The sequence below is a fragment of the Marmota marmota genome, unplaced genomic scaffold (assembly GCF_001458135.2).
Source record: "Marmota marmota marmota unplaced genomic scaffold, marMar, whole genome shotgun sequence".
Lineage (NCBI taxonomy): Eukaryota > Metazoa > Chordata > Mammalia > Rodentia > Sciuridae > Marmota > Marmota marmota.
The window spans coordinates 63,910,445-63,937,381 of record NW_026000174.1 but is presented as its reverse complement, the minus strand read 5'-3'; the positions used below and the strand labels follow the sequence as shown (position 1 = coordinate 63,937,381).

The window sequence follows — 26,937 nt, the reverse complement described above, 5'->3', positions numbered from 1 at the left end:
GCCGCAGGACGCGGCATCTCCTGCAGGCGGCGCTGGGTGCGGGGTCCTGCCCCAGGTCTGGGGCTCGGGAGGTCTGGTCCTATGCGGGACGTGAAAGGCGTACGGTTTGGCCAGGGTGGCAGTGGTCAGTGACATCTCACCTTTTCTTTGGTCAGGAAAAGGTTTCAGAATTTAGCATCTGGGATTTTCAGAACCAAATCTCCCAACATTTAATGAAAATTTGTTCTGTGCCACTTCTGCATTAAGCGCTCAACAGGTGCTACCTCAGCCCTCGCAGGCACCCTACCAAGGAAGTACTATGACTCCTTGCAGTTTGCAGATAAGGAAACTGAGGCTTAATGAGGTGAAGTTCTGTCGGAAGGAGCACTGTCCTCCAGAACTTTCTGGATTGGTGGAAAGTTCTCTGTGCTGTCCAACATGGTAGTCACACACTGGTCATTGAAACTGAAGAACTGACTTTCACTTTTATTTGATTTTATTTGGCTTAAAAACAGTTACTTGTGGCAAAGGTATTGGCCAAGGCAAGTCTAAGAGTTTCAAGCCCCATAGGTTCAGAGCCAAATCCTGGCTGATGCAGGAAGCCCTGCTCTCATTCACAGGTTCCCTGTCTGGTCAGGCAGTACCTGAAGGCTTTGTCTACAGGTGTATCAGGATAGAGCCATCCCCCTTGCCTTTGACCTGTGCCTCCTGCTCTCTGTCCAGCCTGCCTGACTGTACAACCTCTCTCCTACAGATCCCCTTCTTCAGTCTTCATAAAGCACAATTCAGGTCCTTTCATCCCTTTGCTAAGACCAGTAGTTTCCTCTTGCACTTGAACATCTAAACCTCATGCCCTGGCTTCTGCAGCCTTGGCGGCTGCTCCATCCCTACCTGAACCGCTGACTTCAGCTCCCGCTTTTCTGTCACTCACCAAACCATTGCCACTGAGCTCTCCTTCCTATTACCCAAACACGTCAGGCCCACATCTGCCCCAGGGACTTGGCATCCATCAACAATGCTTGTCCCTACATTCTTTCTCAACAATCAGGTCTCAGCTTACATGTCACCACCCTGTCCTACCTAAATCAGATCTCCCAGGCCTAGGCCTTTCTCATCACCTGGAATTCTGATATTCCCCTTCTCCTCACTCTAGAATGGAAAGCCTATGAGGGCAAGAGATTTTTCTGTCTCGGGCACTGCTATAACTCAACACCTGGCACAAAATAGGTGTCTAATAAGTAATTCTTATGCCGGTTGCGGTGGTGCATGCCTGTAATCCCTGTAATTCTAGCAACTAGGGAGGCTGAGGCAGGAGGATTGCAAGTTTGAGGACAGCCTCGCAACTTAGTGAGACCTTGTCTCAAAATAAAAAATAAAAGGGGCTGGGGATGTAGCTCAATGGTAAAGTGTCCCTGGGTTCAATCCCCAGACTGCAAAAAATAAGTCAGTGTGAATGAATGGACAATGATGTCGTCCAACTACAGACTCCTAGATCTCAAACATTGGAAGCAGAGACTTCTGGAATCCCAGGACCAATGATCATCCCACTACAGAGTGGCTCAACTCACAGCCACTCAGTACCCTTAGGTACAGCAGGTCGGAACTGGAAAGACCCACCTCACCCCACCACTGTTTGACAAAACTGAGGTCTGGACAAAACAGAGGTGGGGGGGACTTGTGTTAGGTCCAGATGACCACCTAGCCAGCCTGGAACTCTCAACCCTGCCCGGCAGAGGCTCCCAGAGGAGGGCGGGGCCCAAGCCAGGCTGTGTGATAGGGACCGGGTGAAATGCCCATGAGTTGCTCCCACCCCCTCCTTGCCTCCCTCCTCCCTGGTGGCCAGCCATGGGGGAGGGGTGGCCGATGCCTGAGCCCCAGATGTGGCCCAGTCAGCAGGCCCCGTAGTGGCCCCACCGAGGAGGGTCAATGCCACGACAGTTCTGGGCTTGGGGGAGGGGGTGCCCAGGCTGGCGGGTGTCTCACAATGAGGTTTTGTCTCTCCGGGGGCGGCTCCCAGAGCTGTTGCTCTTAGGTATATAGAATGGGATTTTGCCGGAGGCCCAGCTGTGTGTGCTGACCCACACTCCCCCTCCGCTTGCAGGGACTGGACTGAGGGGGGAGAGGGGCCTCACTGAGCCACCCATTCTTTTCCAGCTGATGCGCCCAGAGGTTTGTCCCCTCTGCAGACTCCCCAAGACAATTGTTATTCTCCACCCTGGCCCCTCCTCCACCCAGGGCCCAGCCTGCCTGTGGGCAGAGTAGACATCCCGCCCAGACCACGTGTCTTTTAAAAATGAATTTATCTTCTGAGTTGCCTGGGGTCAGCTAGAAAACCAGCTTCCCTAGAGACTCCACCCACCTACGGGTCTTTCCTTCACACCCCGTGTGTGCCTAAATGCCCGCCATCTGAGGGCCAGTCAATGGCTTAAACACGGCCTTTGTCCCGGTCATCTATCACCTTAATGATGAGGGGGTGTTAAAGACATATTTGTCTTTAACACCCCCTCATCATTAAGGTGATAGATTCTTGAAGTCGCCCCGGTAGAAAGGAAGCCTCCTGTAACCCCCAGGAGCTGGCCTGGCTAGGGGGACTCAGGCCCTGTCATCTCCCTTGATTCCACTTAGGTCACTGAGCAAAGGATCAACCGTCCCCATGGGTCTTCCTGTCTGGGCTGGGGAGAGGGGAAGGGCTCTGGAGGGCTCAGCCACTATGGTGAAGCTGGGGTCCAAGCATAACTGGGGCAGGGGCTGGGCAGGGTGGTGGCTGGGGCTAGTGAAGGAGCCCCAAGGAGGGACAGGATAATTTGCAGACTAATGAGACCACAGAGAGGAGAGAAGCTCTGAAAAACCATTAGGTGAGTGTCGGGGGCCAAAGTCCCAGGCTGGGAGGACTGGATTCTGCTCGCAGGTTTGTTCCAACCTACAGTGTGACCTGGAGCAGACTGTGGGGACAGGCTCCAAGGCCAAGAGCACTCCTAGCAGCCTTTCCAGCCCCTCACCAAGTGGGGTCACTCTGGATTCCGGGAACCACATAAGTGGGGAAGAAGAAAGTGGGATTCAAACTCGTTTGGGCCACTGTGGGACTGGTTGGAGGAACAGCGCCCCCTGCCGTGTGGAAGAGGAAGGCCCTGGGCCTGGGGCTAGCAGGAATTCCAGCTGCCTGTCCACCCTGGGCTCTCCAGCCCCTTCCCAGGTCTCACTGCCTGCAGCCAGCCAGGGTTAGGGCCCCTGGGGTGCTCTGGCTTGGCCAGGTGTCACTAGGGAAACCCTCAGCAAAATCTAGTGGCCCCTGCACCTCATGCTGTGCCGCGGGGATCTCCCACTCCTGCTCCAGCTCTCAGCACTCAGGGACGAGGGTGGGCACCATGAGACCAGGCATACCCCAATTGCTGGCTCTGCGGCCCTGGGCAGCTCATCTCCTCTGAGCCCCAGGTCCTTCAGTAAGAAAGAAAGGGCTGACCAGGTATGTAAGACCTCCATGCTGTGATGGACGCAAACCCCTGGTACGTCTCACTCAGGCAGCAGCCAGAGGCTCCCTCCTGCAGCAGGGCTCGAGGGGCTTCTGCCCCCTTGCAGCAACACGGTGTGGTCCGGGGCCTGGCACTGGCGGATCTCGAGGCCCGTGAGAAATGCAGGCTGTCAGCCCCTCCCTGACCTGCCAAACCCGCACCCGTGTTTTAATAAGACCCAGGGGAACTGTGCCAGCTCTGGGCCAGCACTCAGCCACAGGCTGAGCTGCACCTAAACCACCCAAACTCCCAGTTATCTTTGGGGTCAGAACAGGTTAGGTTCCCAGGAACCTGACTGTCTCCCTTAGGCTTTGGGTTTGTAAGGGAACAGGTGCAGGGGTCTTTGTCCCCCAACTCTACTGCGCGCTGAGAAGCAAGTCCCCACCCAGTGGCAAGAGAGATCACGCCAAGCGCCCAGTGTGCTTCTACATCCAGTTTATACACAGCTCTATACAATATACAGAAACCTTTATATACAGATATATTTATAGAATAAGCTATATTAATTTGTCTCTCCTTTTTACAGCAATATTAGTGTGGATCTTTCATACATTAAGTACAAAAAAGGTCAGGGGAGAATGGCACGTAGAGTGCGCGAGGGTGTGGGGCCCGGCGGCTCACTGCCCATTGCATACAGAGGTCACCCAGGCCCCTGGGAGGACAGGCCAGCGGGTGGCTGGGGGAGCTTGTGCTGTGGGTCTGGGGGATGGTGTGGGGTCAGTCTGAGCCAAGCTGGGCTGAGGGGGGTGGCTCAGACCCCCCCGGATGTGACGTGGGGTTGAGGGAGACGTGCAGCAGGCCCATCCTTCAGGGGCGAGGCAGGGAAGGAGCAGGTGAGGGGTGGGCTGACCCTGGGTGTCCAGGGCTGAGTCCAAGCCTGCCCCATCCCCAAGCCTGTATAGGTGTGGCTACAACCTTGGGGGTGGGGGAGTCTGTCCCTGATGGCTCAGTCCTGGGCGCGGCAGGGGGGACACACCCACCCTAGAGGTCCCCAGACCCACCCAGAAGAGGAGGAATTAAAAAGGCCAGACCCAAGTCTCTCCCTGCTACTGGCCCAGGTTCTTGTTGGAACCTTTGTCTAATTTAAGAATTTGTCTAGTTTTTTAAACTCTCGGAGTCAGATTCTGTCTTGCTTCTGTGCTGGGCTGAGGCCGTGCCTCAGTGGGGACAAGGTGCCTGGAATCTGGTAAGGGCAGGGCTGCAGAGCAGGAGGGGAGGCCCAGCTCCCAGTCTCTGTCCCCATCTGTCAGGGTGGGCAAGGGCTCCTAGGGCAGCCATCCAGGCCAGCCCAGCTCGGGGGTGTTGAGGTTCAGGACCAGGTACCAGTGCTCATGAGACGGGGGACTTATAAGGGAGCTCCGGTGGCCCAAGGAGGCTGGGGTGGGACCAGGGTGGGGGCACCATGCCTCCGAGGAGACGAAGGCACAAGTGGGCCATCAGTGCGCCTGCCCAGCCAGCCCGGGAGCTTGTGCAGTGGCGCCAGCTCACACTGGCTGTTTCCTGGGCAGGGTGGGAGAGGCAGCAGGCAGGCCGGGCAGGCAGGGCGGGCAGCCTCCAGAGCCCTTCCTCAGGAACGGTGCACACTCATGCACATGCACACACTCGTCGGACACTAGCATGCACAACCTCCCCAACACCTGCTTCACAGGGAAGGCTGCGTTCTGCCTCCCCGCTGCTTCCCGAACCCAATAGGAAGGAACCCAATGAGGGCCTTCGGCTAAACTGGGAAAGCCTTGAGCCCCTGGCCCTCCTGGTCCCTCCCCTGGGTGGTGGGTGGAGGGCCTCCAGCTAGGTCCCACAATACCCCACTCTTGGCCCCACTTCCCACCAATAGGACACTGAGGGTGGAGGGCGGTGGGAAGAAAGGCCAGCTCCCAGGAAGGAGCCCAGGCCATCGAGGACGGGGTGAGTGGGGCAGAGGTTTGTTTGGTTTCAGATCCCAGGGCCCACAGAGGCCTAGGTATGGTGGGGTCCACATAAAGGAGTTAGGTAGGACCCTCAGAGGAAGGGACTTCGGCTGCCTTCGTTCCTCCCAGGACACGGACTCTGCAGCCAGGGGTGGTCGCGGCAGTACCCACCACCCTTCGAGTGGCCAGGGTCCCGGGGGTAGAAGGTGGAAGCCAGGAAGTAGCAGGTAGGTGGAGCAGGCCAGGGGCGCCCAGGAACCTCGGGCAGGGGGCCAACTGGAGGAGTTCTGGGCAGAAAAAGGGAGGTCCCAACCCCCCTCCTCCAGAGCCCTCCACTCTTGTGGGCCCTCTAGAGGGGCTACTGGACACATTACCGGGTGTGGGGCCTTGCAAGCCCAGCAGCTTCTGTAAACATCTACAACACTGCGGGCCACCTGATGGAGGTCACCCCAGGGGACTGGCCAGCAGGCACCAGATCTGGGGGTGGCCAGGGCACACGCTGGCCTGGTGAGAACACGTGCTGAGGGGCTGCTCTCCACCCCCAGAGCCCATTTACCCACGGCTAACCCTGGAACCGGGGGTGTCAGGATGCCTGTGGGGACCGAGCTGTGAGGGCTGAGTGTGGCCTGCCCGCCCAGCAGGCTGTGCCTGGCTCCTCCTCCCTGTGCCCTGCCCTCCCCCATCATTCCCCACGGCAGGGCCGGACCCCAGCCGCCTTGGCTCTAGGGAGTCCTAAGCTGAGGTAGGGATGCAGACCCCCAGCTCAGCAGCAATGCCCATGCCTGAGGCTAACTGACCACTGGGGGCCTCTCCTCAAAGCCACCTGGCCTGGGGGGCAGCCACCAGGTGCCCACGGGGCCTCCTGCTCCTGGCAGCAGCTGCTGGGGCACTAACGTGCTGAGATGACCAGGTCATCCTGCTTGGCAGGGCTAGCCCCGCAGCCAGTGGGGGTGGAAGTCCGGATCTTGTCCGCGGCCAGGCACTCCTGGCTGCTGAGGCCTGTGGGAGTCAGGTCCATGAGCTCCCCCGAGGAGCTGAGCGGGAAGGAGGGAGAGAGCGAGATGCCTGAGGAGGGGTCGGCCGAACCAGCAAAGAGCCGTGGGGGTTTGGGCACCAGGTTGGGCTCGAACTGGGCGCGGAGCAGGATTTCTTGCTGGCTGGGGGACTTGGGGCCCTCGGCATAGTCGCTGGTGGGGCTCTCGGGCACCACCATGCAGTAGAGGTCCTGGAACGAGCTGCTCTTGCTGTCCAGGTTGAAGAGGCTGTCGATGAACTCCGCGAACTCCAGCACCTGGGGGCTGGGCGAGTCCCCCAGGCGCCCGTTGTGCAGTGCCAGCTCCCCGCGGGGCGGCCCCCCACCGCCCTCTCCTCCGGCCTCTTCCTCCTCCTCGTTGGCCGCACTGGGGGGCCGCTCAGGAGTCACCCCGCCACTGCCCAGGGCTGCCTCCAGGGGCTGTGTGTCCTGTGAGTGCTTGGACAGGCTGTCAGCTGCCAGCAGCTCTGTGCGCGAGCTCAGGGAGGGGTTCTCCTCGGGGATGGCCGGGTCGATGTAGAAGAGGTGGCCCTCGTCCCGCTCCAGCACCGCGTGGAGGCTGGGGGAGCCGCGGATGCTGCGGAAGCCCGAGGAGCGGCGCGAGTCGAAGCTGTACAGGGATTCTGTGTCCGAGAGACTCTCCATGGTGGCCAGTGGCGCCCGCCGGGCCTGCAGCTCCGCAGCCAGTCGCTCCTGGGTGGACAGCAGCAGCAGCTCCACGGGGTCCTGGCGGGCCGCTGATGCGGCAGCCACGGGGGACAGCAGCCGCCCCTCAGAAAAGCCCTCCAGACTCATCTCAGACTGGGACTTGCTCCTGCAGAGGAGGCAGGGCGGGGAGAGGGGGCTCAGGGGAGAGAGGAGACAGCCCGGCTGGCAGGGGGGGGGGCAGTTCACTCAGCTGCCTTGAATGGTGGGGGCAGGGAAGCCTTGTTTTTTAAAAATGAACTTGCAAGAACCCAAGATGGAGACAGGGCTGATGTGGGCTTGGACCCAGCAGGCCCAGGGGACGAAGAATCCGCCTGGAGCACTAGAGCTCGCAGTGCCGCCCGGGGACCCTGCACCATGCCAGTCACTATGTTTATGGGAGACACAGTCCTTGAGAGATTGACTGCCCCAGGTCACTCATGAGGTGACAGTGGAATGGGAATACAGGGAGGGACAGGGCGAGAAGGAAGCGGAGAAAAGGGCCTGCCCCCACCTAGGACTGCCACTCCTAGGACTGCCGTCACTTCCTCCTCACACTGTGGTGGGTGCCGGCTTCTGCTGGACAGGGAGCCCTGGCACCCCAGGCTCTGCACGTGAGCCTGCAGGAGTGGGTGGCTGAGCCGTCATCGCGGCTGAGAGCAGACACGGGCTCCCTCCTCTGGTCATGCTGCTACCGTAGGAAACGCATAAAAAGCTGGGACAGGTGTCCAGGGCTTCCTACAAGGCACTGACCACCCTTCTCAGCAGACTCCTGGCCAGATCTGTGACTAAAGGCATAGGGCCAGGGTTCCAGAAAGGCAGGGCCACTCCCCCTTGGAAGCATCACTGCCTAGGAAGTGTGCATGCTGTGTCTCTGCGTTTGCGCCTGTGTCTGGCTTAGGTACACGTGTGCACTCACACCCGTCTGCCTGTCCAGGTATGGCCCCATGTACATTCTCTGCCTGTCTGTGTGTGTCCTACACATGAGCACGTGTCTGTATGGGGTTCATGCACATGTGTACGTGTGACTAATGACTGTACACACATGACCGTGCCTGCACAAGCTCAATGCAACATGGCTTATGCACGTACAGATGAGTACGTGTCTAGCTGCTTGGGTGTCAATGAACGTGTGGCCCGGCACCTGTGGGCTTGTGTGCAGAGACCCTCCCTGTCCCACACAGGAATCTCTGAGACACAACTCAGTGCTGGCAGGCTGAGGGGCAGGCAGAGCAGAGCGGGAGCGAGGCTAGTCTGACCCTCCCGTGCACATGTGAGAGTTTTGTGAATGTACGTTGGTCTAGGACACACCATGGACTCGCACTCCAAAACCACACACGGTCCCTGCACACATCCCTGGGTACGTGACTCACCTGACGCTGCTATTGCGGTGGTCTGCAGCTGGCAGCTCCAGGGCCAGGCCGGTAGGCAGGGGTGGCCCCGTGGGCAGCGGCTGCTGCTGGAAGATGAGCTCAGGAGTCAGGTCCACCTCTGTGGGGCTCACCATGACCTTAGCAGCAGAGAGCAGAGCTGTCTTTCCCTTGTTGTAGTTCTCCAGCACCTGGGGACAGCACAGGGAGGCTGGCGGTGGAGGGGCAGCCTGCCCAGCCTGCTTCTCAGACAAAAGCCTCTTGGGTCACTGGGGGCCCATGCTCCTCCTTGCAAGGGCCCTGCTCCTCAAGGAAGGTGCCACTACGGGTGACACCTCGCCACAGACCCACAGGTTGGAGAGCCTCTTCTCTGTGTTCAGCCCTTCAGTGGCTGGTGTGGCTGGTGGTGGCTGAAGCTGTCCCTGCTTGGCTGTGCATCTGTGAAGTGCCAGGCAGCCCTCAGGGTCTCTCAGCCTGCTCAGGGACAGGTCATACTGTGGGGTGATGTGGGACTGGCAAGAGCCAAGGGTGTGAGCTGGCCTTTCTGGTCCCCCTAGGGCCACCTAGGGGCCCTGGCTCACTGCCTGACCTCTCTAAGCCCCCTTACCCCTTGCTGGTAGAAGGGGTACACTGACCCTGCCTGTAAGGCCCCTGTGTGCTCTGATGAGGTGGCTGCATCCTCTCTCTGTGGGGCCCACAGCTCACCTTGTTGAGCCCCTCCATGACCACATAGGGCAGGTGCTCATGCAGCATGGCCGGCGAGATGATCACCTCGTTGAAGGCCTTATTGTCACCCCAGATAGCGAAGTATGTGGGCTCTTCTTGTTCACAGCAGCTGAGGGGGACAGAGGGACATGGGACCAGTGAGGGGTTGAGGAGGCTCTGTGCTATGCCCCTGCTTGGCAAGGCTGGGATGGATTTGGGGCCCTCCTGCCCAGCTGGTCAGCAGGACTGTCCCTAGACCTGGCTCCTGGCTCCTGTTTCACCCTCAGCCTGGGAGAGGCTGACCTAGGGCCCAGCTGCAATGTCTATATAGCCTCCTGCCCATTTTTGGTCTGAGCCACACCTGCTCCAGCCTGGGCAGGGCCAGGTCATCCGCTCACTTGGGTATAAGAGCCCAGGGCCCAGGCCTCTGGGGGAAGCAGCGTGAGGCCTGTCTACTGGCCCCCTCGTGTTGTGCTCTCGCCCTGCCGCCGTACTTGCCCACACTGTCTGCTAACTAATCCCTTGTGAGGCCAGGTAGCACTGAGCTGTAAGCTGGCCAGGGTGGACACTGGGGACAAAGGCCGGGACTGAGAGAGGGAGCCTGGAGTCCTGCCCTGGGCTGGCCTTTTGTTCCATTTCCAGGGCTCGAAGCCGGGAAACTGCCTTGTGGGGTCCAGGGCCATCACCTTCTAGTCTCTGCCCCTGCCCATGTAGTAGCTACGCAGAGGCCAGCGAGGCCCTGCAGCAGCAGACCCAGACCCAGACCCAGACCCCGGCGGCACCTACCAGCACTGCTCTGCAGGGTGGTTGTGCACCACATGGATGATGCGGCCAGGCGGGTACAGCGGGGTGCTGGCCGAAAGGGCGATGGTCAGGTCACTGGGGTGGGTCCAGAGCCGTGTGCTGGCCAGAGTGGTCACCTCCACCTCCTCGGGCAGCTCTGACTTGGGGATGCACTTGGTGGCCCCCACAATGATCCGCCACTGGGTGGGGCAGGGGAGACAGGAACAGAGCTGAGTAGCGCTGGTTGAGTGGACAGGGCCAAGGGCACTCGGAAGGAGGGCTCAACAGGTGAGAGCAGGGAGGGGATGGTGACGGGCAGGGGAAGGGCAGTGGCCGGAGCATTAAAGGTCGGTGCCCACCTGAAGAGGCAGTGGCTGAGGTGTACGGTGGCCAGATGGCCAATAAGATGCCAAGGACAGATGACATGGAATTGTTGAATTTCAGGGCTGGCAAGGGGCTGCAAGATCAGCCAAGCCCTCATCTAGTGGATGGGGAGACAGGCCAGTGAGGGCAAGGATGGCTCTAGGTCATTCCACAAGTCAAGAGGCAGAACAGACCTCAGCTCGGGCCAGCTGTACCCACCAGGCCTGGCCAACTCTGGGTTAGGTCCCAGCCACCTGCCTCTGGCCTGATGACGCCCAGGCCTGGGTCTGGTAGGAGCAGATCCTCCTCCCCAGAACCAGGTGCTCCAGGCAGACACAGGCCCATAAAGCTCTGTTACCCTGCCCATGGGACCTGGTCCGTGGCCCTGTGTGTACACTTGGTCACAGGCACCAAACCTGGAAATTGGGCAGGTGGGCTGAAATGGCAAATGGGGCAAGGGCCTACCTCAGGGAACTAAGGGAGGGTGACCTCACAGAGGATCAAAGAGCCCAAGTGTGCCTCCACCTGTGGGGGGCCTGCCCCAGGGTGCCTGGCCGTAGAGCACACCCCACCCCACCTTCCTGATGCACTGAAGGCCACTTTGCACAGGAAGAGCCCACCAACATCCTCTGACACCTGAGGCATATTAGAAGGGCTGGCCCTCTAGCCCCAGCACGAAGATCAGAACACGCTGAGCCCAGATCCTCCCCAGGGGACTCCCAGCTTTCCTTGGGCCTGGCCAGCTTCCATGGGCTTTGGAGCAGAACTTTCCTTAATCTGCTCAAAGCACTGAGCCTCGGGGATCAGGCAGCCCTCGCTTCTAGTTCTGAGATGGTGACCACTGGTTATGTGAGCAAAGGCTGGTCCCTCCCAGGCTGAGTCTGTTTTCCCATCTAGGTGACACGGATGGGCTGAGCTCAAGATGCTGAGGGTCTTGTGCTTTGTCCCAAGGGACCAGCAGGGGACAAGGGCAGGGACGGACAGGGCTGCCCAGGGCCAGGGTGCCGGGTGGGCGCTCACCTTCGGCTTGGTGCTACGCTGCAGGACATCCAGGAGCTGTCTGCGGAAGCCTTCCAGCTGGGAGAGGCCAATCCTGTGGGAGGAGGCAGAATGGCATCAGCCGGGCCTGGTCAGGGGCTAGAGAGGGGCAGGGGAGTAGTCCATGCCTAGTCTCCAGGAACAAGACCAGTCTACCAAGGTCAGGGGTGGCGGGGAGTCTGCAGCTCAGCAGAGCAGAGCAGAGCAGAGCAGAGAGAGGCCATGCAGGGTGGGGCTAGCACCCGTCCCTTGTCTTCTCACCACCAGGCGAGAAAGGGCAAGGAGGGCGCACCGGGATACCTAGGGAGCTGGGAGGCTGAGTGAGAGACCTGGGGTCCAGGGACTGAGATGAGGCCAGGTGACAAGGTCACAGCGGAAGGAAAGGAACTTGCCTGGGGACGAGGTCTTTGCCCAGAACCACAGCAGTGACAAACTCCTTGGAGTACTCCATGGCATCCTCACTGCAAGGGAAGCCCAGGTAGGAGCTCGGGCCACGGGGAGGACGTGGTGTCCCCGAGGTGGCGCTCGGCCAGGAGCACACCCCCACTCCTGCACTCCGGGCTCCTAGGGAACTTGCAAGGCTGGGTCAGGCCTCCCATCCCTGTCTTTCCTGCCTACGAGGCTTTGCCAGGGTAGGACTGGGGTCACGTGGCCTTTCACACAGCCCTCACCTGACCGACACTCTCCACTTACCGGCCAATCCCCAGCTCCCAGCCCTCAGCCCCAGAGCCCAGCCTGCCACAGCCAACTCTGAGACCCCAGCAGCTCACCTCAGCAGGCCCCCCGGGGGCGAGTAGGCAAAGCACTTGAGGGTCGGGTACTGTGGGCGCAGGAGGAAGGAGAGGATGGCCGCTGTGCCTGCACCCAGGGAGTGGCCCACCACAATCAGGCCGTAGTGCTTGGTTCCACGGCCCTGGGGATCAAGATAAGCTTGAGAGCCTTGCCCCATGCCGGCTCACTGACCTGGCTAATACCAAGGAGGCAGAGGGGTCCTCCCAGAGGTCTGGAATCATATCTGTGCCATGTGGACGCTGAGGCAGAGGGGAACCAAGTGAGGTTCCCACAGAGTGACTGCTTAGGGGGTCTGTCCTCACCAGGGCACCTCAGTGGGGAAGCCCTCCCTGATCTGACCTTAACACTACGATGGTTTAACACTATTACAGCCACTTGGGCACCTGTCTCCATTCCTCCGCCCCAACGCCTAGCCTGGGGTCTCTGCGGCCAGGGAAGGGGCAGCAGGCAGCACCGGGGGCCGGCCCAGCCAGGAGGGTGGTGGGCTGGGCTCCAATCGCAGTCGAGCAGAGCAGCGCACCTTCCACCTGCTCAGTGGTTATTTTCTTTGCTGTTCTGTTCTTTATTTTGAGCTTCTCCATAAAATGTCCTTTGGACACCCGGCTGTGCAGCTGCGAGGCGCAGGAGCCCCAGCGTTGGCCCAGAGCAGGCACTCAATGACTACAGGGACAAGCAGGGCACCTCGGGGGAGCTGGTACCACAGGGGGCCCAAGGGACTGCACAGGAGGGGCTGGGAGGCAGTGGAGGAGGGGAAGGCCATCGTTCACCCACGCTCTCCTGGCTCTGCTGCCCTGGAGGAGGACAAGCTGGCTGGCACAGGGCCCGGGGGCACGGAAAGCCACTCACCAGGTCTCGCCCAAAGGCCTGGGACAGGACCATCTCCTGTTCCAGCTTCTTCTTGATGTACTCAGCTGACAGCACCATGCCCTGGACGAGAGGAACACAGCAGGATGCTGAGAGGAGGCCTCCAGGGACCAGCAAAAGCAGCGACCCACAGTACACTGCCCTGTGCTGCCTATTTCCCACTTAGGTCCTAGTGTCAACCAGACTGTGGGGCCTGGCGGACACCTGGATGAGGAAACAGAGGCCCAGAGCAGGGGTGTCTGGGGCAGGCTCTAGGCTGGGTGCCAGACAGGGCTTCCCGTGCGGGGCCACGACCTTCCAGACTAATCCCGCCTCCCTGAGCAGTCTCTCCCATGGCCCAGTGAGCAGGAAGGACCCCAACAGCAGGCACCTGTGGGCTGGGGGTAGAGAAGGAGAGGGCCCTTGGGGACACTCGAGGCCAGTACCTTGTGGCCCAGCCAGGTGCCGCGGTGGCCCTCCACAGGGAGGCGCTCAGCATCGCCTGTCAGGTCAGTCAGGGCGTCCTAGGGGAGAGAGGAACAGGTGAGGGGTGGTTGAGGAGGCGAGGAGCAGACAGGCAGGCACCCCAGGGTGGGGGGAGCCACAGGTGGCATACCTTAGGGGACAGGGTTCCCCGGATACTGATTACAACCTTCTTCTTGTCGTGGTCCACTGCCACATAGAAGGGGGTTTCATAGACCTAGAAAGCAGCAGCTTGTGAGACTGAGGGGCCCCAGGATGGGATCAGATTTGGGAAAGGGACCTAAGGACCTAAACCCACATTCCTGGCTCCAATCAGGCTCCGCTGGCCACTGAGCCCTAATCCCTCCCAGGGCCAGGACTCCTGGCAGTGGCTCTGTGCTCTGTCCCACGCACAGGGGCCTCACTGCCTTCCTGGCCCCTCTCTGACTTGTGCTGTCCTGACTGTCCATCCCACTGCTGAGCCCAGATCCACCTCTGCCCCTTCCTGTGCTTCTGCTCCCCCCTTCCCTTACCGTGGGGCCAGCACTGGGTGTTGGGAGGGTGTCCACTCTCCTAGCCCCAGAGCTGGTGTGGGCCCAGGGTCTGGAGGAAGAGGGGGCTGCCTCCTCACTGCCCCCCAGGATGGCCTGGAGGCTGCAGTGGCCAGTGCTGGCTAAGCCGAGGGTTCCCACTGACCTGGACGGGTGGCTTCTGTGTCCCAGTCCTTGAACTGCCTGCCCCGACCCCAGGCCCCAACTTGGCCTGTCCACTGCCCAGCCCCTCACCGCGTCATGGCAGGAGGTGTACACGATGTCCACCGCAGTCATGTTCTCATCCAGGAAGTGGCGCCGGATGGCGATGGCATTGCAGCCACAGCAGTTGTCTTCCTCAATGGTGACTCCAGGGGCAAACCGGGGCCGCGCAGGGCACAGGCAACACCTGGTCAGGGGTAGGCGGCGGGCGGTTCAGGGCCCGGGAACCGCTGATGGTGCCGCTTTCTCCTGCAGCCCCTCAAACCTACTCCAGTCGGGCATCCCGCACCACCCACCTTCAGCACCCTGGTGACCTCACGTTGCCAAGCCCACTGGCCAGTTCCCAGTGCTCATTCCTTGTTCTCTTGGCAGCACCTGACCCCGTGGGTCCTCCCAGCTTGGCTGGAGGCCTCCCGCCCCAGGAGTGTTCTGTAGGCTGGGCTCCTGGCCCTTGTCCTCTGGCACCGGGGCCCCTTTCCTGCAGCTGCCCTGGCTGCTCTGTGTGCTCACCAGTCCAGAGCTGTGCATGTCAGGAAGTGCCCAGGAACCTCCAGACGCTCCCATCCAACCACCCATGCAGCATCTCCCCTCAGAGGCCTGACGAGGCCAGTCTCATCTGCCCGCCCGCACCCCGTGGCGGCCACCCTGGACTCCGCCACGCACTCCACTCAAGCACGCAAGTCTGGCTCTGCCTGCGGACTCCAAACCAGACCCTGCCTCCTTCCCTCCCCAGGCTCTCTGCCTGGGGACAGCACAGTGGCCTGCTGACTGGTCCCCTCTCCCACACTTTCTTATGTTCTCCACTCAGTGGCAGAATGACCTGCTGAAGATAAGCCAAGCCTGTGACTTTTACCCCACGTGTAGCAACACGCTCCTGCCTACAGAGAACCTGGGCCTTCCTGCCCGCTGGCCAGGGTCTCTGGCTGTGCCTCCCTCTCCTCTCCCCACTCATGCCCTCCTCCCAGGCCTGTTCAACGTTCTGCCTCAGGGAGGTCTTCCCTGGCCACCCCAGCGTTTCACATCCCAGTGAGACACTCAGCTGTGCTCCTCCAAAGCACCTCCACACACACGCTCCACATTTCCTTGTCTGCGTACTATCTCAGCACTGAGTGCCACAGGGCAGGGTCTGCTCTGTGGGGGTCACAGCCATGTCCCCAACACCAACACCTGTCAGGCACAGACGGGGCTCCCCACAGAAGTGGGTGAATGAGTGCTGCATGGAGCACCCATTTGGGGATCACTGCTCCTTGGGCCACCAGAGGGAGCCAGCACCCAACAGATTGGCCTGGAGCCCATGGTGCACATGACAAGGGCTGCCAACTATCTTGAGATGACAGCTGAGATTTTATTAAGAACCCGAGATGTCCCTGATGCTGAGAGGTTTGTCTTCTCCCAAAGCCGTACCTGCGGGGTTGCCACTTCCCAAAGGGGACAGGCCTCACTGAGAAACTCAGGGTTGAGGCAAGACCTGGGAGCTACGGGGTCGGTGTGGACACCACTCTGAGACACACTGCATCAGTCACTGGCCAGGAGGGAGCCCCCACTACCAGGTCACCACCCCCAGGCCAGGCCCGAGCTCCCACTCTCAGACAGCTGTCCTCTCCCCCTGGGCTGAGCATGAGGCTATAACAGTGTGACCTGGAGATCTGGTCTGAATCCTTCGTGTCACTTCTGGATTCCATGGGCCTGGAGGAGCCTCAGTTTCCTCCCATGGCTGCGTCCTCAGGCTGGTGTGAGGCCAGAGGTCCAAGACTCAGAAAGGGCCTGGTACACCACCGGTCATTAGTACATGTGGACTCCCCCACTCCAGTGAGGGCTGCTTCTAAACAAGGGTCTCTGAGGGCCAGAGGAAGCGACCAAGGGGCAGGGGCAGCAGGCTGGATGTGAGCAGCCCTGCAGTGTCTCTGAGGGTAGCACTGCCACCTTGGGTCTCTGAAGCCTGGGCACCAGCCTCTGTGTCTGTGGGAGAGAGACCTGCCACATATCCAGGGCAGGGTTGGAGCCCCAGCTGGCCAGAGGGGCTGAGCACGGGCAGGCCTGGCTCTCATGTCCTGTTGGGGGGGAGCTGCTGCCAAGGGAGAGGCCCAGGCCCGAGGGTGGTGGGCAGTCCCTCTTCCTCCAGCCACCTGGAGCCAGGCCTGGGACGGGCAGGCTGGGAGGCCGAGAAGAGCGCCCCGCCCCCTGGCCTGTCCGAGGGCCTTGGCTGCACACCTGGGCCTGGCATTGCCTCGCCTTCAGCCCACAGCCCTTACTGGGCCCACCCAGGGCCCGAGGACTCTGCATGCTCTCCGTGGGGCATAAAGAATGTACACGCAAATGCACACGACCCTGCTGCAGGCAGAGCACCAGGGTCCTGCCTGCCAGGGACCCTGGATTCCACAGCAACCTACGGGCAGGCGCCGCCTGTTTATAAATGAGAAAACTGACTCCAGGAGGTGTCCCCACACTGCCACGAGTGACGAAGCAGGGCCCGCCAGAACCCAGGCCTCTAGACTGCTGGCCCTGTGCTCCGCCCTGGCTGGGACTCCCACGAGGACAGGGCAGAGGGAAGAAATGTGCAGCGGGCAAAGAGGGAAAAGTCACGTGGTGCCCTGGTTACCTCTGATCAGCTGCCAGGGGCCTGCCGAGAACCAAGTCCCAAGAGCCACCCAGCTTTCTGAAGAAAGAGCGGGCACTGCAGGGTGGGTGTGGCTGTGGAGGGCCCCAGGACAGGGGTGTCGAGGACAAGCTCCTGCCTCACATGCCAGCCTTTCTGGAACAGGAGCCCAGGGAGCTGTCCTCCTTCTACCTGGCATGGGCTGACAGCAGAGCCGCCAAGGACGGGCGGCTTCTTCCTGGAGCCCTTCTCTGGCCCACTTAGGGCACAGAACACCCCCAGGCCTTGGGTTAAGGGTAGAGGCAAGTCACAGGCTAGATCTGGAGCTGAGGCCCTCCCAGCTCCCTGGGAAGAGGGCTGGAGCCTGTCACTAAAGGGCCTTCCTGGGTTCCAGAGACCTCTGTGGATAGGGCCTCCCTCCCAAGAAAGTCTTTCCGGAAAGGCAGAGCACAGGAGGGAAGCCAAGAGCAGGGGAGACGTGGGCAGGAGGGAATGGCTGAGGGGCAGAAGAAGAGCTGGAAGGGGAAGGGATGCAGCAGTGTAGACGCTGTGTGGAATCTCATTCAGTCCTCTAAAAAATTCCATGACGTATGCATCAACATCCCCATTTTACAGAGGCAGAAACTGGCCCAGAGAGGAGGACCAATTTGCTCAAGGCTGCTAGTGACAGTGTGGACAGCCGAGAGCTGTGATTCCCAAGCCCACAGCTTTGCTGCTGGGGACGACACAGAGGGGAAGGCTGAGGCCCGGCCAAGCCCAGGAAGATAATCCGCTGGGCCCGGGGGGGAGGTGGAGGCAGGGCAAGGTCTGCTGCCCCCGGTTAGTTCAGTGGGAGAGCCCACAGGCACTGGTTCATCTTCTTAGCCCCGCCCTGCACATTGGTGGGGAGGGAAGGCACTAGTGTGGCTGGGGACAGGGCAGGATACTCACGAGCAGGACCGCGCTAGCTGGCAGAGGCCACAGGCGGGCTTTCGCATCAGGTACATGGGCCAGCCGTAGGCAGCCAGGGCGAAGAGCATGTAGTAGCAGACCTCTTTGTAACGCAGCATCTCGTGCTGGAAGACAGGGTGCGGGGGGGGCTCTGCAGCCTCAGTCCAACAGTCCCAGAGATGGGAGCCTGGCCATCGCTCCCCAACAGGGAGGGGTGCACGGGCAGGGACGGTGTGGGACCCAGGCCTTGGAGGAGGGACCAAGCCTCTAGATGAAAATTGTATTTCCCTAATTATCTCCATGTAACCAGGACACGAATCTCTTGGGACCTGTCCTGTCGCTCCAATCTCAGAATTAACGATTTGGGGGGACAGAAAATCACTCAGAGCACTGGATCGATTTCCTCGCTTGTTTTCCCAAGAAGGAAGAGAGTGAGGGGCCAGGGGCAGCGTGGCAATCCCCACCTCAGCAGTCAAGCCCTGCCAAGGGACTTTGTTGCTAGGGAATTTAACCCGGAAAGGCCCTGGCATCTCCAATACCCTCCAGAGTGTCTGGCTATGGGCAGCAGGGTGGGCCACACTGGGCAAGAAGTCAGCACATCTCTCTGGCCCACAGGTACCTGGTATGACTGACTCATGGAGTCCCAGGCTCGAGCTGGAGGAGGGCCGTCTGGGGGAGATTGGGATCACTCTAAAGAAAGGCGTCAGTTTAAAACCCCATAGGTCGCAGGCCTGTTGGCTGCTGCGGACGCCATGGTTGTTATCAGCACCAGGAGAGAGGGAGGCGGGGAAAAGGTGTCCCAGCAAAGCCTCCAGCAGGAGGACTGCGGCATTTAGAGGAATTAGTCCTCTTGTAAAAGGTAAGGAGGGTGATTAGTCATCTTGTGAAGTGGAACAGGTAGTGCCTTAATCAGGGCCCAGAGGGGGAGCGTCCGCATCCTCTGTCTGCTCTCCAGGAATGAGCCAGGGAGCTGGAGAGGCAGTTACTCAACTCCAGAGCACCCTGCCAGCGGGCGGGGTGCTGCCAGCCTGTGCCACAGGCAGTGGGGACCCAGCCCCTCTGCCTGCCCTGCCCCTCTGCCCAGGGCTGGAAAGCCTGTCTCCCTGGAAAGCAGAATCAGCTGACTACTGGCTGTTTCAAGAGGATGCAAATGCTACTTTGGGGAGCAGAGACAGAAAGGGATGGGGCCTGGGCTTTTTTGGGGGAGTACCAGGGATTGAACTCCATGCCTTGTGAATGCTAGGCAAGCACTCTACTACCACAGAGCTACCCCCGGCCCAACCTGAGGCTCTCATAAATGATGAGACAGCCAAGGGCTGAGGCCTCTTGGTCACCCATGGCATTGTGCTGGGACTAGACTCAGGACAGCTCCTCTTCCCGTAGCTCGGGAAGGAAAGTGTGCCCAGGGCCATTTTCCAGTTGCAGGGACAGGCTCAGAGGGATGAGGGACTTGCGCAAGGTCAGAGTGACCAGCAGTTGAGCAGAGGTGTGCCCAACTCGGCAGGGCTGTGGCTAGGTGTTAGCCGAGGCTGCACAGTGAGCTGGGTCAGGGCTCTGCTGCCACAGGGTGGCACCACCTTCTCCTGTGACACGCTGGATTTCCACTTAGGCACTTAGAAAAGGCTCTGTTACTAAAAGGCTTGGAAACCACAGTGCTACGCCCCGGTGCCTTTATGACAGCAGTGGCAGCAATGATATCCCAGCTCACCCTCGGGAGGTGGTTTGCCATCTCAAGAGGCCAGGGCCAAACGTCTTGGAGCCGGGCTAAGGGATTCGGGGTTTTGCTTGTAGAGCAGCATGACATGGGGCTGGTGGGGTGGGGCGGTGATCTGGGAGGAGGCTCCCTGGAGGGCTGAGCAGGAGCTGGTGGGCAGTAGTGTGGCCCACGCAGGAGGGCGGCGGGAGGTGTTTGCTCAGGTGATTCCGGCACAGGGAGGAACTGGTGGGGGAGGTGAGACGTACAGGGGGTGACTTCTGACTCACCGAGTTCTTGAGGTCGAGGTACTTGGTGTTTCTGGTCACTGGCATCCCAGACAGGAAGGCCAAGATGTCATTGTTTGCCTGTGAAACAGGCATGTGAAGACGGGCAGTGGCACATCCCCAAGCTCAGTCCCCAGGGCTCTGCCTGTTCCAAAGGCCTGAGAGGCCCGAAGGAGCAGGTGGCTTCCAGCTCTTCCGAGATCCAGCCAGTGCTCCAAGACCAGAAGTGTCCCCATATTTTTAGTTGCTCCCTTTCTGCCCAAAGTATCAGACCCTGGGGACCTTCCTGACCCATCCCCGGGGGAAGGATTTTGCACAGATGTGAGACCTGACTGTATGCTGGCAGGGACACGGGAATGGGACATGGGGATAAAGCAGGAGGCTGAAGCCCCAGCTGATGTCACAACTGGGCCATGGATTGGAAATCTGGAAGAAGCACATGGCCCAGAAATGGAGGGCACCGAGCAGCAGCGGTATGGTGGCTGCTGAAGTTCTGAGCTGGGGAAGGGGAGGCAGTGACCTCCAGGGCCTGTGAGGTGGGCAAGCCACGCAGCCAGAGCAGGGGCAGGGAGAGGGGCTGGCTGCCAGGGGCTCACCTCGTCCAGCACCGCGTTGCGCTTGGCCCTTTGCCGCTGCCGGAGCAGCACCAGGCCAGCGATGATGTCGGATGGCACGATGTCGAGGTCCCGGAAAAACTCAGCAAAGAGGTAGGCGATTTCTGAATAGGCATCCTACGAGGTCCGGGAAGGCAGGAGGAGTGGCAGGGAGACAGGGGGGACGCGAGACCAGGAGTGAGGTTCAGGGCAGTTCTACCCCTGCACCTCTGCAGCACCAGCCAAGCCTGGCCCCAGGTGGCCCTGTGCGGCTGGGATCCTCAGGGCCCTGACAGGACTGGCAGTAGCTATCTGGGACCACACTGACCCTTCCTGCACCTCTTGGGCCTCTCCTCCCATGGGAGGTCCCAAGGCTTGCACCGCCTGCCACACACCGGGGCCACCTGAGCCAGCTCCTCCTCTCTTTCCCTAGACATTAGGAGCCACAGCCTGGACGGTGCTGGCTTCTCTCTCTCTAGACTTTCTCTCAAGCGGAAAAGCCAAACGAAGTTCCTGGCTGCTTCTGACCACTAGCCATGACTCTGGAAGACTAAGGATTCTGTCAACCTTGGAGCCTTGGGCCTCCTCTCCTGCTGCCCAGGGGTCACAGGCCCAGTGGCTTCCCACAATGTGCCCAAGAAGGAGTATGATCACGGGCCAGTGCCCCCAGACTTCCTCCATGCCCCTGGCCCAAGGACAGTCTGTGTCTGAGCCTCAGGGCAGGAAGCAGGGAGAGCGGTGAGTCCTGTGGGTTGGTGGGCTTGGGTCTCCCCTGTGCCTTGCTTCGCTGGAGCTGGCCCATCTTCCCTATCTTGTCAGGAGAAGCCAAGGTGGGAACCTCCCCCTGGAGTGTCTCGCATTCATAAGAAAAAGCCAAGCGCTGCAATCTGAAACGCCCCAAGGGCCGAACGGCACCAGCTGCTGCTCAGCTCCCGCTGACCAGCCAGGAGAGCCTGAGTCGCCAGATCGGGGAGTACGGGAGTTCACATAAACAGCCTTGACTTTCAAATGCTGGTGTCCAATTCAAGTTTTTAAGGGACACCACACAAGCTGATCAAGAAGTGCCTGGACCATCCGTGTCCGGCAGAGCCCATGCTCAGGACTCCTGGTGAGGTGTGGCCTTTCCACCAGGCTCTGACCACAGAGGGGGGCCGGGCACTCCACATGGTGGCAGGCCCAGCCTTTGCCTGCCAGGGGACTGCTCCCTGCCTTCACATGGCCTGCCTGCAGCCCAGACCCTGACCATGACCCCTCGGACCTCCCCGAGAGACCACAGGGTGCTCCCCGCCCACCCGGGAACTCAGGGGCTTTCTTCACTGGATTACTCACTCTACGGGTCACCAGTGCTGCTGGTGAGGACGAGCCACGCGAGGCTTCCCGGTGGCTTCCGAGGAGGGCACTTTGCTGTCTGCCTCGGGAGGAGTGGTCTCCTGACCTCACTGGCTCTGCTACTAACTAGCTGTGGGATGCTGGGCAAGTCACTCCACCTCTCTGGGCCTCAGCTGTCTGATCTGCAAAACGAGGGGTGGTGCTGGATGACCTCTAAGGTCCCTCCTGGTACTGCAGAGCTCTGCCTCCCGCCCCACCCCAGGGCCGCCCACAGCTGAGCCTGCCCTCGTCCTGCAGTGCTTGGCGCTCTGAGGCCAGCCCCTCTGCTCACTCCTCAAAGCGCTGGTCGGTGAGGGCTGACTGTGCGCCACCCAGCACCATGCTAAGCGTTACATGGCATCGCTGTGCCCTCCAAATCCATGCTGTGGAGGATGTGCTACTTTCCTCCGTCTTCAGGTTGTCTGAATTGTGAGCATTTCATCTCCTAAACTAAACTCTGTTCCAAGGCTGCTCTACAGGCTGGGGGGAGTTGGTGGGTGAAGAATACCGGATCGCCATAGAAGCAGGCTGTCACCTGCACTGGAAACCCAGTGCCTCCAACCAGCCCCGCCCACTCGGCTTTGCCAACGCAGGGAAAGGCGCCTGAATCACAGGATGTGAGTCTGGGGGAAGTGACTCCCGATACTTACTGACTGCGAGTCCTTCGTCCGAGTGCAGCAGAGGAACACTTTGAGCCGACGTGACCAGCTGGTGGCCTGACCTTCCTCCAAGCGGTGCCTGCAGAAGGGAAGAGTTGGTATGTGTGAGGTCAGAGAGCTGGGCCAGAAGAGCTGGGAGCCAGACGTTATAGAAACAGGATGGCCTGTTCCCAGGGCCCCACCAAAGGGCTCCCCAGAAGGAGGTCCCGGGGGGAGAACAGGCCCAGGCCTGGCCAAGGCTGGGTGGCCAGTGACCTGGCTGTTGGCCAGCCAGGGCACTCCCTGGGGGACTCCTACTGGCCTAGCTGGTGAGCTGCTGGTCAGCAGGGCCATCTAGGCTTTTGGAAGACTGGCCTGCAGGCATGCCCTGGGAGCTCAGAGCTGGGAACTAAAGTAGGGGCTACTCTGCAGCAAAGGTGTCCAAAGGCAAAGCAAGAGCCCAGGGAGACGCTGCGCCCCTCTGCCCTCTTGTTCCAGGGGCTGGAAGAGACCTACTTTTCCTGTTAAAGGATTCCAGAAACTTGCTCTTCTCTGAGGCCCAGGTCTGCTCCCCACACCCCAACCCCAGCTCCACAAGGCCACGAGGCACAAGGAGGAGCGAACAGGGTCTTCCAGGAGGTTAGGAAAGGGTGCAAGCCAACTGCCATTCTGGGACCTGGGAAGCCTTGCATCCTGAACCAAGGCCCACGCTCCAGGGGCTTGAAGACATGACATTTTTAATGGTTTCTAAGCTGATGGGGTTTTTCAAAAATTCAAAGAAAATTTCCTGCTGGGCCTCTCACCAGATGGAAGTAGCCTCAACACTTTGCTGCAATGCCCTTTATAAACACCAGGGGGCAGGTCACTTTAGGAATGTGTGTGAGACGGTGACAGATCGGGTCCAGCGTGTCAGGAAGGCTACAGACCAAGCTAGGGACTTACACACCAAGTCTGGACAGAAAGTTCATAGACCCCAGCAGCCTCTGCCCTGCAGCTCATTAACGTGAAAGGGGGCAGACAGTCCTGCAAAAATCCAAAGTCAAGCCTCCTTGGAATAACCCCCTCTCCCAACCCTGACCAGATTTCACTGGAAAGAGAAACGACCAAGGACTTAAATATTCCCAAATTCCAAAAACTGAAATAACCTAGCACTGTGGGGCATCAGGAGTATGTGGGTCCCCACACTGGGGAGTTGCTCGCTTGAAAATGTCCTTGCTAGAAAAACAGTTTGTGAGTTTCAGAGCAGGGGCAGGCCAGCTGAGGCCAGTCAGCTATGCCAGAGCCCCACAGGAGCAATGGAGAAACCGCCAGAGGCCAGGGCCCTGTGAGCTCCGAGGCACCTCATTCACCTTCGCAAGGCCCAGAAACCACAGAAAGCTTTCTAATTAAAATGACTGCAGCCACCAACCTTTACTACAAAGGCACTCGCTCCCCTGGGCCCCCAAGGCAATCACCCAGAGTCAGAAAGGGAAGTCTCCACTAGGCCCAAGGAGCCCAGAAACCATGTTAGGTTGGGGCACCGCTCTGAGCAAGCAAAGAGGGAGGGTGGTGGTAGCTAGCTGCCCTCTGGGGAAAATGGACTCTCGGGCCTTGGCTCCAAGGCCTGCCATTTTGGGCTGGGAGGCGGCCAGACCCGGCATGGGTGTGGCTCTGGCCGCAGTGATGAGCTGAGGCACTCACGTGGAAGGGGAACTCGCTGTACAGGGTTAGGGTTAGGGTTAGGGTTAGGGTTAGGAGAGGGGTTCTGCTGGGCGTGCAGCCTGGTCAGCCCCCCCCCCCCCCCCCAATGAGGGTCCTGAGCTGCTCTGGGCTGAAGGGCTGCTTCCATGTCCTACCAACATGTCCTGGAACAAGCAACTTAGAGCCCTCACCTGTAGAACGGGTCTCAAAACTTCACTGGAGTTGCCAAAGGATTAACTGGACCAACTGTTTAAAGAGGTCAGCACAGGGCCTTAGAGTGGAAGCTTGATTTGTGGGGGGTACTGTGACCCACCATGGAAACCCCCTCTCTATTTTTCTGTCAATAAACAGGAATCATATGATCCTGCCTGGGTACCCTCCCTCCTTTTCTCTGGCAGGTTATAGCTTTCCCTTTTCTTTAAATAGGCATGTTAAACACCCCCACCAGGAAGCCTTCCTTGATTAACTTCCTCCAACCCCTAAGACCCAGAGGCAGCTTGCCTGGTGGTTAAGTGAGGGCTCTAAAGCCAAGCTGCTATGCTAGGCTCTGGCCTCACCACTTGCCAGCTTTCTAACCTCAGCTTTACAACTGCTCTCTGCCTCAGTTTCTCCCTCCTATAATGAGGCAATGTTAATGGCTACACATGGAGCTGACGCTTCCTCTAAGCAGTGCTAGGTTTGATTTATGAGTCTCCTGCTGTTCCTGCCAGTGTTCTCAGTGCTGCTGCTGACCCTGACGGCAACAGCTACCATCTGCTGACCACTTACCAGTGTGAGCACCAAGTTAACCACTTTGCACACATCCACTACAAGGCAGGAGCTGTCGTTCCCACTTTATTTATTTTTCAGTGCTGGGGACCGGACCTTGGGGCACTAAACCTCTGAGCCACATCCCCAGCCCTTTTAAGTTTTTATTTTGAGACACAATGTCACTAAGTTGCTTAGGGCCTTTCCAAATTGCTGAGGCTAGCCTTGAACTTGTGATCCTCCTGTCTCAGCTTCATGAGCTGCTGGGATTACGTGTGTGCACCACTGCACCTAACCTGTTGTTCCCAGGGGAACAAGGTGACAGGCAGGGAGAAGCTAAGTCCTTCCCTAATGCCCCTGGCTCACACACGGCTGTCATGCAGTTTGGGAGGCCTGTGGTAGCCCCTTGGAGAACAGAAACCTCACCTCTGCCTTGGTCAGTAAAGCCCTCTAGGCTACTACCCACCCACAGGCCAACTGACCGCAGGTTGTAGGTCCGCAGGTTGCGCTGCCTCCTCTTGGTGGCTCTCAGTTTGACGAAAGTGCGGCCCGTGGGATCAAAGACGCAGAGGACGGTGATACAGACGCTAAGGATGACCACCCAGTTGCAGACGACCATCCCTGCGGGGGCAGCAGAGGGAAGAAAGGTGGACCTGCTGGGGACACCTCCCCAGATCACCAGCTCTGAAGAGAGAGGCACCAGAGCCTCCTACTCCCAGCTGCTACCAGGACCCAAGGACAGGACTGAGAAGCCCCTACTCCCAGCCTGCCCGAGTCCCAGCCCTGGGCCCAGCCTTGGCAGAGCAGGCAGCCCTGTGGGCTCCCAGGGAGGTGCTGAGGAGCCTCGACTACTTTCACCGGGTCCTCTGGGGGATGACCAAACACAGGCTGAAGGAAGCCACCTCCCTGGTCAACCTGCTAGTGCTCAATCTCCTTCCGCTCTAAGCCGGTGCTGTCCCCTCCACCCCCAGGGCTGGCTGAGGCTTCAGTGGGCCATTCCAGGCCTGACATACCGAGGGTGACGTTCTTGGCAGTGAGGTCATTGCAGGAGGTGTAGTACTGAGTGAGCCAGACGATGCCCACGATGGCATAGATGAACTCGATCACCAGGATGGCTGCAAGGAGAGCAGGCCCTGGCTGAGAGAGGGCCCGTGTGCCCTCCATGGAAGGCTCAGGAATCTTGGCCCAGCCCCTCCTGTTGGGGAGCCTCTGGCCAGCTCAGTAGCAGGACTGGTAGGTGGGGAGCTGCATCAGACTCCCAGCAGAGGCTGTCCCACCACCAGCCGGTCCCTGTCTGGTCCCCTGTAATTTGTCCTCAGGCCCCTGGTGACTGGAAAGGGGGGTGATGAAGAGGCGCTTCCCTGTTCTTTCAGGATTTCAGAATGATATGCATGAGCTACGGAAATCAGAACCTATCTTGGGTGAGTTACCTGATCTCTCTGAGCCTCCGTTTCATTGTTTGTAAAATGGGAGTGACAATGTCATAAAACCACATGAGGATTAGATGACTGCTCCTTTTTCATGGAAACTGCTATTTCCCAGCAAGAGGCCTCTGGGACTTGAGTGGGGAGGAGGAAGGAGCCCAGCATCAGGCTTCACTAGCCCACACCCGAGCTGGCCCTTGTGCTCAGCTGTTGGCACACAGATGCCAGGGCCCTCATGGGGCAGGAGGTGGGGAGGGGATCTGAGGGCCTTGCAGAGGGCAGAGTGTGGCCACTAAGAACCCAGAGCCAGAGGGCCTGGATTCAAATCTGACACTTCTATGGACTAGTTGTGTGACCTTGAGGAAGCTCATAACTTTCCTGAGTCCCAGTTCCTTGTCTATAAAACAAGGTCAATAACAAATAACAGCTCCTCTCCAGGCACCAACAGGGGAAAAGGCTGGGCACACGCCAGCAGGAGAGAAGCGCGAGGGCCCAGGAGAAGGGGTGGAACCTGGGCACAGAAGAGGACGCGGGCTGGTCCCTGGGGGCTTTCGAGGGAGGGCTGCGTCTGTTTGAGAAGGATCACGAGGCAGATGTGCTTTGCAGAGATGCTCATGGTCTAAAAGAGGGGTCAGCAAAATCTGTCCGTAAAGGGCCAGAGAGCAAATATTCAGGCTTTAGGCTCCCACAATCTCCGAGGCACTCCTCAGCTCTGCCAAAGCAGACCAATCATGAAAGAATGAGTGTGTTCTAATAAAACT

At 59.6% G+C, this 26,937-nt stretch overlaps 1 protein-coding gene across 6 annotated transcripts in view; it reads right to left on the bottom strand.

Annotated features, from left to right (window-relative positions):
* Positions 1–3,906: 3,906 nt before the first annotated feature.
* Dagla (diacylglycerol lipase alpha) overlaps positions 3,907–26,937 on the bottom strand; it is a 38,488-nt gene continuing 15,457 nt past the window's right edge. For 5 of the 6 annotated variants that reach the window (XM_048788960.1, XM_048788962.1, XM_015478058.2 and 2 more), the window contains 17 exons: positions 25,766–25,867; positions 25,235–25,373; positions 22,338–22,425; positions 20,323–20,457; positions 19,730–19,807; positions 17,747–17,871; positions 14,254–14,407; positions 13,623–13,706; positions 13,453–13,530; positions 13,010–13,090; positions 12,142–12,284; positions 11,764–11,832; positions 11,354–11,426; positions 9,974–10,170; positions 9,188–9,317; positions 8,486–8,673; positions 3,907–7,242 (listed from right to left, as the gene is read on the bottom strand). In XM_048788960.1, the coding sequence (XP_048644917.1) occupies positions 6,285–7,242; positions 8,486–8,673; positions 9,188–9,317; positions 9,974–10,170; positions 11,354–11,426; positions 11,764–11,832; positions 12,142–12,284; positions 13,010–13,090; positions 13,453–13,530; positions 13,623–13,706; positions 14,254–14,407; positions 17,747–17,871; positions 19,730–19,807; positions 20,323–20,457; positions 22,338–22,425; positions 25,235–25,373; positions 25,766–25,867 (2,822 nt within the window). In that variant the 3' untranslated portion in view covers positions 3,907–6,284. The remainder of the gene's footprint in view (positions 7,243–8,485; positions 8,674–9,187; positions 9,318–9,973; positions 10,171–11,353; positions 11,427–11,763; positions 11,833–12,141; positions 12,285–13,009; positions 13,091–13,452; positions 13,531–13,622; positions 13,707–14,253; positions 14,408–17,746; positions 17,872–19,729; positions 19,808–20,322; positions 20,458–22,337; positions 22,426–25,234; positions 25,374–25,765; positions 25,868–26,937) is intronic. The other variant, XM_048788963.1, reaches the window with a different exon arrangement.